At 47.2% G+C, this 12,831-nt stretch overlaps 1 protein-coding gene across 2 annotated transcripts; it reads left to right on the forward strand.

The window, feature by feature from the left end:
- Window positions 1–169: 169 nt before the first annotated feature.
- On the forward strand, window positions 170–12,674 carry PXMP4 (peroxisomal membrane protein 4). 2 transcript variants are annotated; one of them, XM_045528806.1, is made up of 4 exons: window positions 170–389; window positions 6,916–6,978; window positions 10,004–10,202; window positions 12,073–12,674. In XM_045528806.1, the coding sequence occupies exons 1-4, from the start codon at window positions 277–279 to the stop codon at window positions 12,334–12,336; spliced, it is 639 nt and encodes a 212-aa protein (XP_045384762.1). In that variant the 5' UTR covers window positions 170–276; the 3' UTR covers window positions 12,337–12,674. The 2 variants fall into 2 exon arrangements, with proteins under 2 accessions (XP_045384762.1, XP_045384763.1); XM_045528807.1 differs by lacking the exon at window positions 6,916–6,978 and having other exon boundaries at window positions 218–389.
- The last annotated feature ends 157 nt before the right edge of the window (window positions 12,675–12,831 follow it).

Raw genomic sequence — 12,831 nt, forward strand, 5'->3', positions numbered from 1 at the left:
TCCTGAGGGTGAGTCAGACGGAGCCCACTATGATTGGTTACAAGCTCTCCTTTCTTTTCCAATCAGAGAGCTAGTCCGAAGAATGGGCTCGTCCGTTTCCCCTTGTGAGACGAGTGCGCTCTGTAACTGGCTCTTCCTGCATGAGTGACAGCAGACCTAGCCTATGGGCGCCATGACGTGGCGGCGCGGCCTAGGCGCCGAGGACAGTTCGGCTGGAATCCCGGGCTGTCAGTTCGCTTCCAGCTCTGTACCTCAGCCCCGCGCGCGGCTCGCGGTATGGCCGCTCCGCCGCAGCTGCGGGCCCTGCTCCTGGCTGTCAACACACTGCTGCGCAAGCGTCGCTACCACGCTGCATTGGCCATGGTTAAGGGCTTTCGGAACGGGGCCGTGTGAGTGGGGCCATCGGACCGGGCTGGGGCTCAGGGACCGTACTGGCTGGGGTCGGAGGCACGGGTTCCAGGGCCGGCGACATCGTGCTGTGTGCTTTGGAGCGACCCTCTTGTGTCTCTAGGTTTCGATGTTCACCATCTCTGTAAGGGGAGCTGAATTTTGGGTTCCGAGCGCCTTCCCAGCTCTGAGCCCAAGCTCCCACTGCACAATTTCAGGGACCTCCGTGCTTTGCAACTTGGCCCTTTTGCTTTGACCGCTTCCATGCCATCCCCTGTTTCCCCTCATTTGGGTCCAGTTCACCCCACCTCGCTGTGTGCTCTTGGGCCTGTCTGGCCTCAGTGGCCCCATCTGCACAATGGGAAACTGGCCTCTGGCCTTAATCAGGCAGATGGATGCCTTATGCCTATGCTCCCTCCATTAAGCTGCCCGTGGGCTCGCATCCTGCTTTCCACTCCTCATCTGCAGGACTCCAGTGCCAAGTTCTTATTTGGCACAAGGGGCTCCTGGGACATGGCAATGAATGTAAAAGAAGCTGCAATTATTCTGGCCATCATACCTGCACGAGAGGAGGTCTTAAGGTCATTTCTCTTGGCTGGTGCCCAGAGAGAGGAGCTTGGCCTCCTTTAAACCCCATGTATAACAGCCATCATTTATTGGGGGCCTACTGTGCTAAAACTGGGGACAAAGCAGAGAACAAACAAGACAAAGGCCTGTGTCCCCCTGGAGTTGGCATCCTAGTGGCAACACGTCATAGTGGTGAGGCTGTAGACTGCCTCATCCTCATGTTGAACCCTGGTCCCACTTACCTGTGTGGTCTTGAGCAAGTCATTAGTTTCTCCAAGCCTCAATTTCTATAAACTTGGCATGGTAACAGCACTTACACAATCAGGATTGAGTAAATATGTGTGAAATGTGCAGCACAACACCTGATCTATCTATATAGACATAGTTTTTTTGGCTGTTGTTACTATTGTTATATTCACACGGATGCCAGCCTAGTTTACTCCCTCACCTTCTTCAAGCCTCTTTTTAAGTGTCACCTCCTCATTGAGGCCATCCCTGAACTTCCCACCTCCTTTTTTACTTTATTTTTCTCTATAGTACTTGTCACCATCTGACGTCCGACACTACGTAGTTCTCTTCTGTATCTTGCTTGTTTTTTTTTGTTTAGAGGTGGAATCTCACTCTGTCTCCCAGGCTGGAGTGCAGTGGCATGATCATAGGTCACTGCAACCTCCAACTCCTGGGCTCAAGGGATCCTCCTGCCTCAGCCTCTTGAGTAGCTGGGTCTACAGGTGCCCGCCACCATGCAGGGCTAATTTTTTAAAATTATTTTTTGTAGAGATGGGATCTCATTGTGTTGTCCAAGCTAGACTCAAACTGCTGGCCTCAAGCGATCCTCCCACCTCGGCCTCCCATAGTGCTGGGATTATGTGTGTGAACCACTGTGCCTGGCCTGTATCTTGTTTTTATAGTCTATCTTTCTTACTAGAAAGTGAGCTTCATGAGGACAGAAATTTTTATATATTTTGTTCCTTGATGTATTCCTAGCACCTGGTACGTAATAGATACTTGAATATTTATTGAATGAACGAATATATGCAAAGTAGGAATTGCCATTGCCTCCATTTTCCACATGAAAAGGCTGTGAGGCCGGGCGCGGTGGCTCACGCCTGTAATCCTAGCACTCTGGGAGGCCGAGGCGGGTGGATCGCTCGAGGTCAGGAGTTCAAGACCAGCCTGAGCGAGACCCCGTCTCTACTAAAAACAGAAATAAATTATCTGGCCAACTAAAAATATATATAGAAAAAAATTAGCCGGGCATGGTGGTGCATGTCTGTAGTCCCAGCTACTCGGGAGGCTGAGGCAGTAGGATCACTTGAGCCCAGGAGTTTGAGGTTGCTGTGAGCTAGGCTGACGCCATGGCACTCACTCTAGCCTGGGCAACAAAGTGAGACTCTGTCTCAAAAAAACAAAAAAAACAAAAAAAACAAAAAAAAAAAAAAAAAAGAAAAGGCTGTGGCTCAGAAGTAAACCCCTTGCCCACAGTCACATCACTAGGTCAGGGTTGGAGCCAGGATTCAAACCCAGGGATACCCAATTCCAATGCCAGACTCTTAGCTTCCATGTGCACTCAGAGTCAGGTAGAAGCTCATTCCCACGGAGTCTGGCCAGATTATATCAGTCACCCACTGGTATGACCCTGAGATAATGTCAGTGGCTCCTTTGCCAAGCTATTCACAGGGCAAGGCAGGAATGAATAGGAATCCCACAGGCCATGCTGCCAGCAGGCATTGCGCAGTGCTGACTTTTTACCTGCCCCCACTCCAGCTCTTCCTCTGTGTGACCTCAGAGGACCTTCCCAGCCTGAGCAAGCACTTTCTGAGGTTAGGCCCTTAGGCTGTAATCCCAGTTTCTTCATTTTAAAAGCTGAGCAACACTTTTCTGACCTCAGTTTCCTCCTCTGTGAAATGGAAACAGTAAGCTCACCCATACAGGGGTGCTCTGAGGTAATGATCCCCCTCTGGTTAGTGCTAAGATGCTGTGCGTATCTGTAAGGACTTAGTCCAAAGGCTCAAAGTCTGATGATTAAACTACCATGGCAGTAAGAGGCGATCAAGAATGCTTTCCAGAGGAGGTGATGGTGATATTTTGAAGGCTGAGATGGAATTTGTCAGGGAGAGAAGGGCTGCCCAGGCAGACGGAATGGCTTGCCCAAAGGCCTGGAGGTGGAAAAAATATGCGGTATGTGAAGAGAGCCCATTTGTTTAGGGAGGCTGACTTAGATGTCTGAGATGTTTGAACTTTTTAAAATTTTAACTTGCTTTGATGTTCCACTCCTAAAAATGTTTCAATATGCATCTCTAAAACTAAGGGTATTTTACTATATGGCTAAATTTTCACAATTCCATTTAATAAGTTAATAATTCTATAATATTATTATCCAGTCAGTAGTCCAATTGGCCAGGTGCAGTGGCTCATGCCTGGAATCCTAGCACTTTGTAAGGCTGAGGCAGGAGGATTGCTTGAGCCCAGGAGTTTCAGGTTGCAGTGGGCTGTGCTGATGCCACTGCACTCTAGCCTGGCTGACAGAGTGAGACCCTCAAAAAAAAAAAAAAAATCAAATTGTCCCAGTTGTCCCACAGATGTCCTTTACAGCTAGTTTGTCCTGGCCAAGATGCTCCAGAACATCACATTGCAGTTGTCATTATGTCCTTAAAGTCCTTTTTAATCTAGGGCATCTGTTTTTTCAGGAGTAATCCCATGAACAAGAGAGTAAGCAGCTCCCATCTGAGTTTGAAGAGTTCGGGAAGGGGCTTGGCAGATGTAGGGAGGTGGGGGCACTATTCTGCTTATGTCTGGAGTGCAAGGAATGACCCTTTATCCCTGACTAACCAGAGGAAGCTGAGGCCCTCTTTGTTCAGGAGAACAAGATGTGTCTTTGTAGGGTACTGGGGGAAGAGAGCTCTCTGGGGCTAGGATGGGGGTCCTGGCCCTCCTGCCCACTACTAGGCAGGGGAGAAGGTAAGTGATTCAGCATGGCCTCCACAATAGTAACATCAGCCTTAAATTGTTAACATTTTGGGCCAGGCGTGGTGGCTCACGCCTGTAATCCTAGCCCTCTGGGAGGCCGAGGCGGGTGGACTGCTGGAGGTCAGGAGTTCGAGACCAGCCTGAGTGAGACCCCGTCTCTACTAAAAAAATAGAAATAAAAATTATCTGGACAAGTAAAAATATATATAGAAAAAATTAGCCGGGCATGGTGGTGCATGCCTGTAGTCCCAGCTACTCGGGAGGCTGAGGCAGTAGGATTGCTTAAGCCCAGGAGTTTGAGGTTGCTGTGAGCTAGGCTGACGCCACGGCACTCACTCTAGCGTGGGCAACAAAGTGACACTCTGTCTCAAAAAAAAAAAAATTGTTAACATTTTGGTCAGGCACAATAGCTCATGCCTGTAATCCTAGCACTCTGGAAGGCTTAGGTGGGAAGATTGCTTGAGGCCAAGAGTTTGAGACCAGCCTGAGCAAGAGCAAGACTCCGTCTCTACAAAAAATAGAAAAATTAGCTGGGCATGGTAGCACATGCCTGTAGTTCCCGCTACTCAGGAGGCTAAGGCAGGAGCCCAGGAGTTTGAGGTTGTAGTGAGGTATGATGATGCCACTGCACTCTAGATGGGGCAATAGAGCAGGACCCAGTTGCAAAAAATAAGTAAATAGTTAACATTTTAAATTTCTTTAATTTTATTTTTTTAAATTAGATAACACATGCACAAAGGCATAAAAAGTTAGATGCTAAAATGTCCTGCCCACCCCATCCCTCTGTCACCCAGTCCCCCTCCCTGGGGGCAACCCCTGTGTCCAGTCTCTTACATCTTTCTCCAGAAATATTATATGCATATACAAACACATACATGTATTCTTTTCACACACTCTTTTTAAAAATTGCTATTCTGAAATAATTTTAGATTTACAGAAGAATTTCATTTTACACAATTATTGCTATGCTGCACACACGGCTGTATATCTTGCTCTAATAAATCGTGCATACGCTCCCTATCAGTGTACATAAAGCTACCTCATTCTTTTATAGCTATGTAGTATTCCACCGAATGGTGGAACCATTATTTATTTCCCAGTCTGTGGATGGACCTGGATTTGATTCCAGTCTTTTTTTGTTTCAAACAAGCCTGCAGTGGACATTCACATATGTTCAGGTGACAACAGTGTATGGCTCATGGCCATTGTCTTAAGGAGGCTGTCAAGGATTTTTAGACCTTGTAACCTGGTAAGACCAGGGTTGGATGCTTGGAAAACTTGGTCAGAGATGGGGTAGGGAATGTCCAATAAAGAAGAATAAGAAGAGACACTAATATTAATTGAGGCAGGAACTTTTACACATGCTACACTCTTAACTGCCAAAAGCAACTCTGTGAAATGGAGAATACCTTTTATTGAGTGGAGAAGGGAGGCTCAGAGAGGGTAAGTGATTTATCCAAGTTCACACAGCAAAACATGGCAGGGCTTTGCCACCAAGGACCATTTTCTTTCTACTACCCATTTGAGTATATGGGTAACTCATTTAACCTATTGAGTTAAAACAATGAAGATGAACATGCTTTTGTTCACATAATCCACGGATGTTCAAATAAGTAGGTGAAAGGAGGGTCAGGGAGAAGAGGTTTGAATCTTAAAAAGAGGCCATTATGTAACATTAAAAATGTTTAATAATTTTAAAAGCAATGCTTAATCATTATAAATCATTTTGGAAGTATAAAAAAATTAAAAAAGCAAACAAAAATAAATTCCCATATTCCTCCAGCACAGGGGACATTGCTAATAACATCGTGGCATATTTCCTTCCAGATTTTTTTTAAATGTGTTTTTACAATGTCGAGGTCCTCCTGTGTATAATAGTTGAAAAGAGATACATTTTGAATAGGTGGAAGGAAGTACGATGTTACTTAACTGAGGGAATTTGTTAACTTTAAGATGGACCAAGCTGAAGATAGAACCTTCTAGAAATTACATTCCCTCACAGGTAATTAGGGCTGTTCTAGAATCAGTCAGTCAACAATCATTTATTGAGCACATACTACATGTCAGGTACCATGCAGGGTACTGGGGACTCTGCAAAGAAGCCAGACACATTCCCTGCCCTCACAGAGCCCACAGTCTAGTGCAGGAAAGAGATGATTATAATAGAATAAATAATTAGGAATAATAATAATGATGATTAGGAATAATTGAGTCATTAAATTGGGAGTGTAAAGTGCTACAGAGAAGTATGGGGATCTGTGTCAATGAGAATGTTGCCCAAACCTAGGCTGAAGCATCAGAAAGCCTTTGCAGAGGGCCCTGCTGAGGGTGGCTGAGGAAAAGGTAGCTGGGTGGGCACAAGGGAGGACACTCCAGGTGTAGGGAGCAGCCTGGACAAAGATCAGAAGCAGAGATTACCGATTTGTCAGAGGTGCTCCAGGAAAGCCACTGTGTCTGCAGCAGGAGAAGAGGGGCCTGGGGTGAGGTAGGAGGAGGGGCTGTGGCCTGCTGCATGGTCAAGGGCATAGGGAGGAGCCTGAGCTCTGTGCTTTGAGTAGGGGAAAGGCTTTTAAGCTAGGAGTAAGGTGATGAGATTTACGTTTTTAAAAGATGAGACTGGGTGCAGTGGGAACGTGGGGATGGAACTGAGGGAGCGTTTCCACGAAGCCAGTTGAACAAGGTTGGTGGAGACTTTTTATATACACCATCTCCTTCCATGAAAATGATAACCACCCCTCTGAGATTTAACATCCCTATTTATGCTTGGGGAAACCGAGGTTCAGAGAAGTTAAATGACAAGCCCAAGAGCACACTACCAGGAAGTGTCAGAGCTGAGATTCGAATCCAGATCTAACTGGAAAGCCAGCATTATTTCCCCTCCCAGAGATGTGTTAGAATTGGGATGGGGAGAGGGAACAAGGAGTCAGAGGGACAGCCCAGGATGCCACGATACACTGATGCTGTAGTAACTGTGTTCTTCTGTTTCTGCAGCTATGGAACCAAAATCCGGGCCCCTCATGCACTGGTCATGACCTTCCTCTTCCGGAGTGGCAGGTACCCACCCTCTGGATCCCTCTCAAACTGGGAGAGAATGTGGTCAGCCCTCAGGGCCAGGATGGCTGCAGTAGCTTCCTCCCCGAGTCTAGCCTGTCCCCCCGCCACACCTCCTAAAGTCTAACTCTGACCCTGTTCTCCCTGCTAAAACTCCCTTGTGTCCTCTAAAGAAGCCCAGCTTCCAGGCCTGGCCTTCAAGGCATTTTGCAGCCTGGCCTCGGCTGTATCCTCATTATGTCCACCCTGGGGACACACAACTCACCGCCATTCCGTGCAGTGCCATGTGTGGTTCTACCTCCACACATTTGCTCCTGCAGTACCCCCTTCCAGGAATGCCTTTCCTCTCTCACCCCACTTTGATTTCCCTCCTGGCAACCCATACCAGTTCTCTGAGGATCACTTCTTCTAGGAAGTTGTCCCTGATCTCTCCTCTCTCATTCAAGCATCATGGCCTTCCTCTGATCTCCATAAGTCTTCCCCTAAGGCACTTCTCAGAAAACATGTGCAGCCTAGTTGTTATGTGTGGACTCACATGGAGCTAACAGGAATCACAGGCTGACAGCCTACCAGCTACATCCAACTCACAAGGTTTTCTTTTTGTATTTTTGTTTTTATTTGTTTTGTTTTTTCCCTCCAAATCATTTTTTAAAAATTGAACTCCTTCATTCAGCAAATGTTTATTGAGCATCTATTATGTGCCAGACATTATTCTAGGTGTGGGGATATAGCAGTCAACAAAACAGACAATGATCCTGCCCTCCTAGAACTCACATTCCAGCAGGGGGTGGCAAAAAAGAAACACAGTAAATAAGGAAAGTGTATGGTATGTTAGAAGGTGATATGGCTGTGGAAAAGAAAAAATAGAGCAGGGCAAGAGGGAAAGGGGATGGGAGGTGCTGGGTGGAGGGGCAGGTTGCAAAATTAAATAGGGAAGGCCAACTTGAGAAAGTGACATTGGAGTAAAGACTTGCAGGAGATGAAAGGGTTGACCAAGTGGCTCTCAGGGGAAACAGTGCTCTAGGCTGCAAGGGGCTTGATGTGGGATCATGCCAGGTGAGTGTGAGGAGGCTGGAGGTGAGGGTTTTTTTGTTTTGTTTTGTTTTTTGGTTTTTTTTTTTTTTTTTTGAGACAGAGTCTTGCTCTGTCACCCGGGGTAGAGTGCAGTGGCATCATTGTAGCTCACTGCAATCTTAAACTCCTGGACTCAAGCAATCCTCTTGTCTCAGCCTCCCAAGTAGCTGGGACTATAGGCGGACGCCACAATGCCCAGCTAATTTTTCTATTTTTAGTAGAGACGAGGTCTTACTCTTGCTCAGGCTGCTCTCCTGAGCTTAAGCAATCCTCCCGCCCTGACCTCCCAGAATGCTAGGATTACAGGCTGAGCATGGCACCAGGCCTAGAGGGGAGGGATTGAAGGGGAGAGAAGACAGAGAGGCGGGTCACAGCAGAAACCTACATTGGTTCTCTCCAGCTTTAGACCTTAGAGAAGAGAGGAGTTTGGCTTTTACCTTTAATCAGGAGATTGCTGTAAGATTTTGAGCAGGAGTGTGCCATTATTTGACTTAGGTTTTAACAGTGTGAAGGGTAAAAATTTGCTGCCAGGTTAAGAAGAGATTGGTATGGGAGGAGGGCGGAGGGGCCGCACAAAGGCAGAAGTAGGTTTACACTGGTGGCTGTGGCAATGATCCAAGTGAGCAGCGATGGTAGCTTGGACGTTGGTGGTGGCAGTGGAAGGGAGAAGAGTGGTCAGTCTCTAGAAATGTTTTGAAGGCAGGATTAGTGCCTACATTTAAAAACTGGGAGATTTCACATGGTAATCCAGCTTTCTTGCCTTAGAACCAGCAACCCTGGGGCCCATGTTTGCCTGGGCCGAGAACCAGCTGCCTGGTGTCCCCACCCACCTGGCAGATTTCCACAGGGCCCAGTGGACCCACCTCGCTCAGTTATGGTCCTTGTCTAACCTTGAGGGCACTTGAGTTTGCCTTTCCTGAATTGAGGAGTACACTGTGTCCCTCTCCCTGCCGTCTCCTTGCTGCCCCCTAGTGATTTTTAAAACATAAACTGAATCACCTCCACTTAAAATGTTCACTTCTCGGAACGAAAACAAAACTCAGCATGGCTCTGCTGCCGCTGCCCCGCATCCTTCTCCTCACGCATTCTCTGCTGGAGGCCACCGTGGCTTCTCTCTGTTCCCTTACCGCCCACGCCCGGTCCCTCCTCAGGGCCCTCCGCTGTGCTGTGCCTGAGACACAACCCCCTACCCCTTGACCTCCTCTACATCTACTCTTTCCCATTCATCAGCTCGCTCCTCAAGGTCAAAGTTTAACCCTTCTTTTGTGATTATTTATTTTACATTTCCCACTCGCATTGAAACATGAGCCCTACGAAGGTGGTGGGCAGACCTGTTTGTTCTCAGCATTGTGTCCCCAGATCCAGCACATTTCTTCACGTTTACTCAAGAAAATATTTATTAGCTGGGCGATGGTGGCTCATGCCCATAATCCCAGCTACTCCGAAGCTGAGGTGGGAGGATCACTTGAGCCCAGGAGTTCGAGAACAGCCTGGGGAACATAGTGAGATTTTGTCTCTCTAAATGAAAAAAGGAATGAATAAAAAAAGTGATTGAACACCTACTATATGAACACCTGTTCTGGGTCCTGAGGATAAACAAGCCAGATCTAGATACCACTTTCCAGTAGCTTGTCCTGGGTGGGGCAGGGGTGGGGGAAGAGAATAAACAAGCAAGTCAATGTCAGGTGGTGATAAAGAGAAGTAGGGTGAGAGGATGGGATGTGATGAGCATTCTTTTATATGGGATGATCAGGGAAGGCCTATCCGAGGAGGTGGCATTGAGTCAAGACCTGAACTAGGTGAGAGAGCAGCTCTGAGGACTTGGAGGGTAGAGGCATGGATTGAATGCGCATTGGCCATGACCTTCATGGCTGGTGCAGTTTGCATGCCCAGTGGGTAAACACCCTGGACCAGCTGGTCCTGCACTCATGTGGGACTCCCTGTGTTTGTGCAGCCTCCAGGAGAAGCTGTGGGCCATCCTGCAGGCCACGTACACCCACTCCCGGAACCTGGCCTGCTTTGTGTTCACCTACAAGGGTCTCTGTGCCCTGCAGTCCCGTGTGCAGGGCAAGACCTACCAATTTCACTCATTCCTGGCTGCCTTCATCGGGGGCATGCTGGTGTTTGGAGACAACAACAACATCAACAGCCAGGTAAAGATCCTCCCCTGAGGTGTGGTTGGGCCATGGGCCGTGGGTCAGGTATAGAGGTGAGGGATGGGGTTGAAGAAGATGAGCTCTTGGACCCTTCCATGTCTGAGGTCTGTGATTTTCCAGTCCCTCTGTGACCTTAGGAAGGTCACTTCCCCCTCAGTTTCCCCATCTGTCAACCAAGCAGCTCAATGAAATTCCATGATTCTGAAAATCTATGTACTGCTCTCTGGAGCAGAGATTTTTTTTTTTTTAAACTTCTCTAAGGAGAGCATGGTGGCTCACACCTGTAATCCTAGCACTCTGGAAGGCCTAGGCGGGAGGATTGCTTGAGCTCAGGCGTTTGAGGTTGCAGTAAGATACAATGACACCACTGTACACTACCCGGGGCGACAGAGTGAGACTCTGTCAATCAATCAATCACTATAGTAGCTCTCAAACTTTAAAAAAAACAACTCTCTCTAGTGAAATGAAGAAAAAAATGACCCTGGAGTAAGGTTTTCATCAAAGAAAATACTAAAATCCAAAAATTGTCTCTTACTCTGTGACTTGTCCTTTTTCTGTTTTAAAATTCCCTTTTATAGGGAATGATGATGATGATTGATGAGACCAAATACTAGTTGTTGTATTTTACTTTATTTTTAGAGACAGGGTCCCTAAAATTAGCCACGACGCCTGGCTAATTTTTAAATTTTTTTGTAGAGATGAGGTCTTGCTATCTTGCTTGGGCTGGTTTCAGACTCCTGGCCTCAAACAATCTTCCCACCTTGGCCTCCCAAAGTGCTGGGATTACAGGCGTGAGCCACCGTGCCTGGTCATTTTTGCCTATTTTCTAACTGGATTCTTTCTTTTTTAAACCACTGAGTTTTGAGGATTTTTAAAAATATATATATTCCAGATACTAGTCCTTTGTCACACACATGTTTGTAAATATCTTCTCCTAGTTTGTAGCTTTTCTTTTTATCATCTTCTCATGGGCTTTCACAGAGAAAAAAAAAATTTTTTTTTTGAGATGGGATCTTGCTATGTTGCCCAGGCTAGTCTTGAACTCCTGGCTTCAAGTGATCCTCCTGCTTTGGCCTCCCAAAGTACTAGGATTACGGGCGTGAGCCACTGCACCTGACCTCACTGAGAAAATGTTTTAATTTCTTATTTTTTTAGACATGAGGTCTTGCTATGTTACCCACTCTGGACTCAAACTCCTGGGCACAGGTGATCCTTCTGCCTCAACGTCTTGAATAGCTGGGACTATAGGTGTGTGCTACCACACCTGGCTCAAAATTTTAAGTTGTGGCTGGGCATAGTGGCTCACACCTGTAATCTTAGCACTTTAGGAAGCTGAGGTGGTAGGAACACTTGAGACCAGGAGTTTGAGACCAGCCTGAGCAACATAGCAAGACGTTGTCTCTACAAAAAATAAAAAAAGTTAGTCAGGCGTAGTCATGAGTGCTTGTAGTCCCAGCCACTCAGGAGGCTGAGACAGGAGGATGGCTTGAGCCCAGGAGTTTGAGGTTGCAGTGAGCTATGATGACACCACAGCACTCTAGCCTGGACAACAGAGCAAGACTCTGTCTCAAAAAAAAAAAAATTGAGTTTGATGAGATCCAATTTATCAGTTTTTCCTTTTATGGGTCATTTTTTCATTTCAGTTTACCTCTTTGTTTTGAAGCATGTAAAGGTATCATTCTTTTAAATTTCTAATGGAATAGAATAATAAAAGACATACATAGGAATATTAAAATGCCTGCTACATACCACTTCAAGTCCTCTTGCACATCCTCTTTGAAAAACACGATCAGTGCATGGGGGTGGGTAGGAAGAAGGTTCCCAGTGGCTTCGCCTACCAGTAATCCCCGTCATTCCCTCTCTGCAGATCAGCATGTACCTGTTGTCACGTGTCCTGTTTGCCCTGTGCCGCCTGGGTGTGGAGAAGGGCTACATCCCTGAGCCCAAGCGGGACTTGTTCCCGGTGTTCACTGCAGTGGTGTGGGGGCTCGTGCTGTGGCTCTTTGAGTATCACCGGCCCACGCTGCAGCCCTCACTGCAGTCCTCCATGACCTACCTCTATGATGACAGCAATGTCTGGCATGACATCTCAGACTTCCTCATCTATAACAAGAGCCGCCCCTCCAAGTAATACAGCCCCGAGGTGCTGTGGGGGCTTCTCTGCCCAAGTAGGCTCCAGGTAGCATCGGCTGCAGCTCAGGGTTTGGTACCATCAGCAAGCCCTCCCACAGGATACCACCTTCTCAAGATCATAGGCCTCAGACTCCAGCGTGTGTTATCCTGGGGTTCCACTGGCTGAAGTAAAAGCACTGATTTTCAAATCCCAGTAGGCACCCTTGAATGATGGAACAAGTGGCCGAATCAGGCTGAGGAGTCTTGGGCTTGGTTTCAGGTGTGCCGCTGACTTCTGTGAGACAGGGCAAGTCACACAGCTCTCTGGGCCTCAGGGGTCTTTTTTTTTTTTTTTTTTTAGATAGAGTTGCTCAGTCGCCCCAGGCTAGAGTGCAGTGGCATCATCACAGTTCACTGCAGCCTCAAATTCCTGGGCTCAAGTGATCCTCCTGCCTCAGCCTCCCTAGTAGTTGGGACTACAGGCATAAGCCACTACACCTGGCTAATTTTTCTA

This window comes from Lemur catta, chromosome 17 (assembly GCF_020740605.2).
Source record: "Lemur catta isolate mLemCat1 chromosome 17, mLemCat1.pri, whole genome shotgun sequence".
Lineage (NCBI taxonomy): Eukaryota > Metazoa > Chordata > Mammalia > Primates > Lemuridae > Lemur > Lemur catta.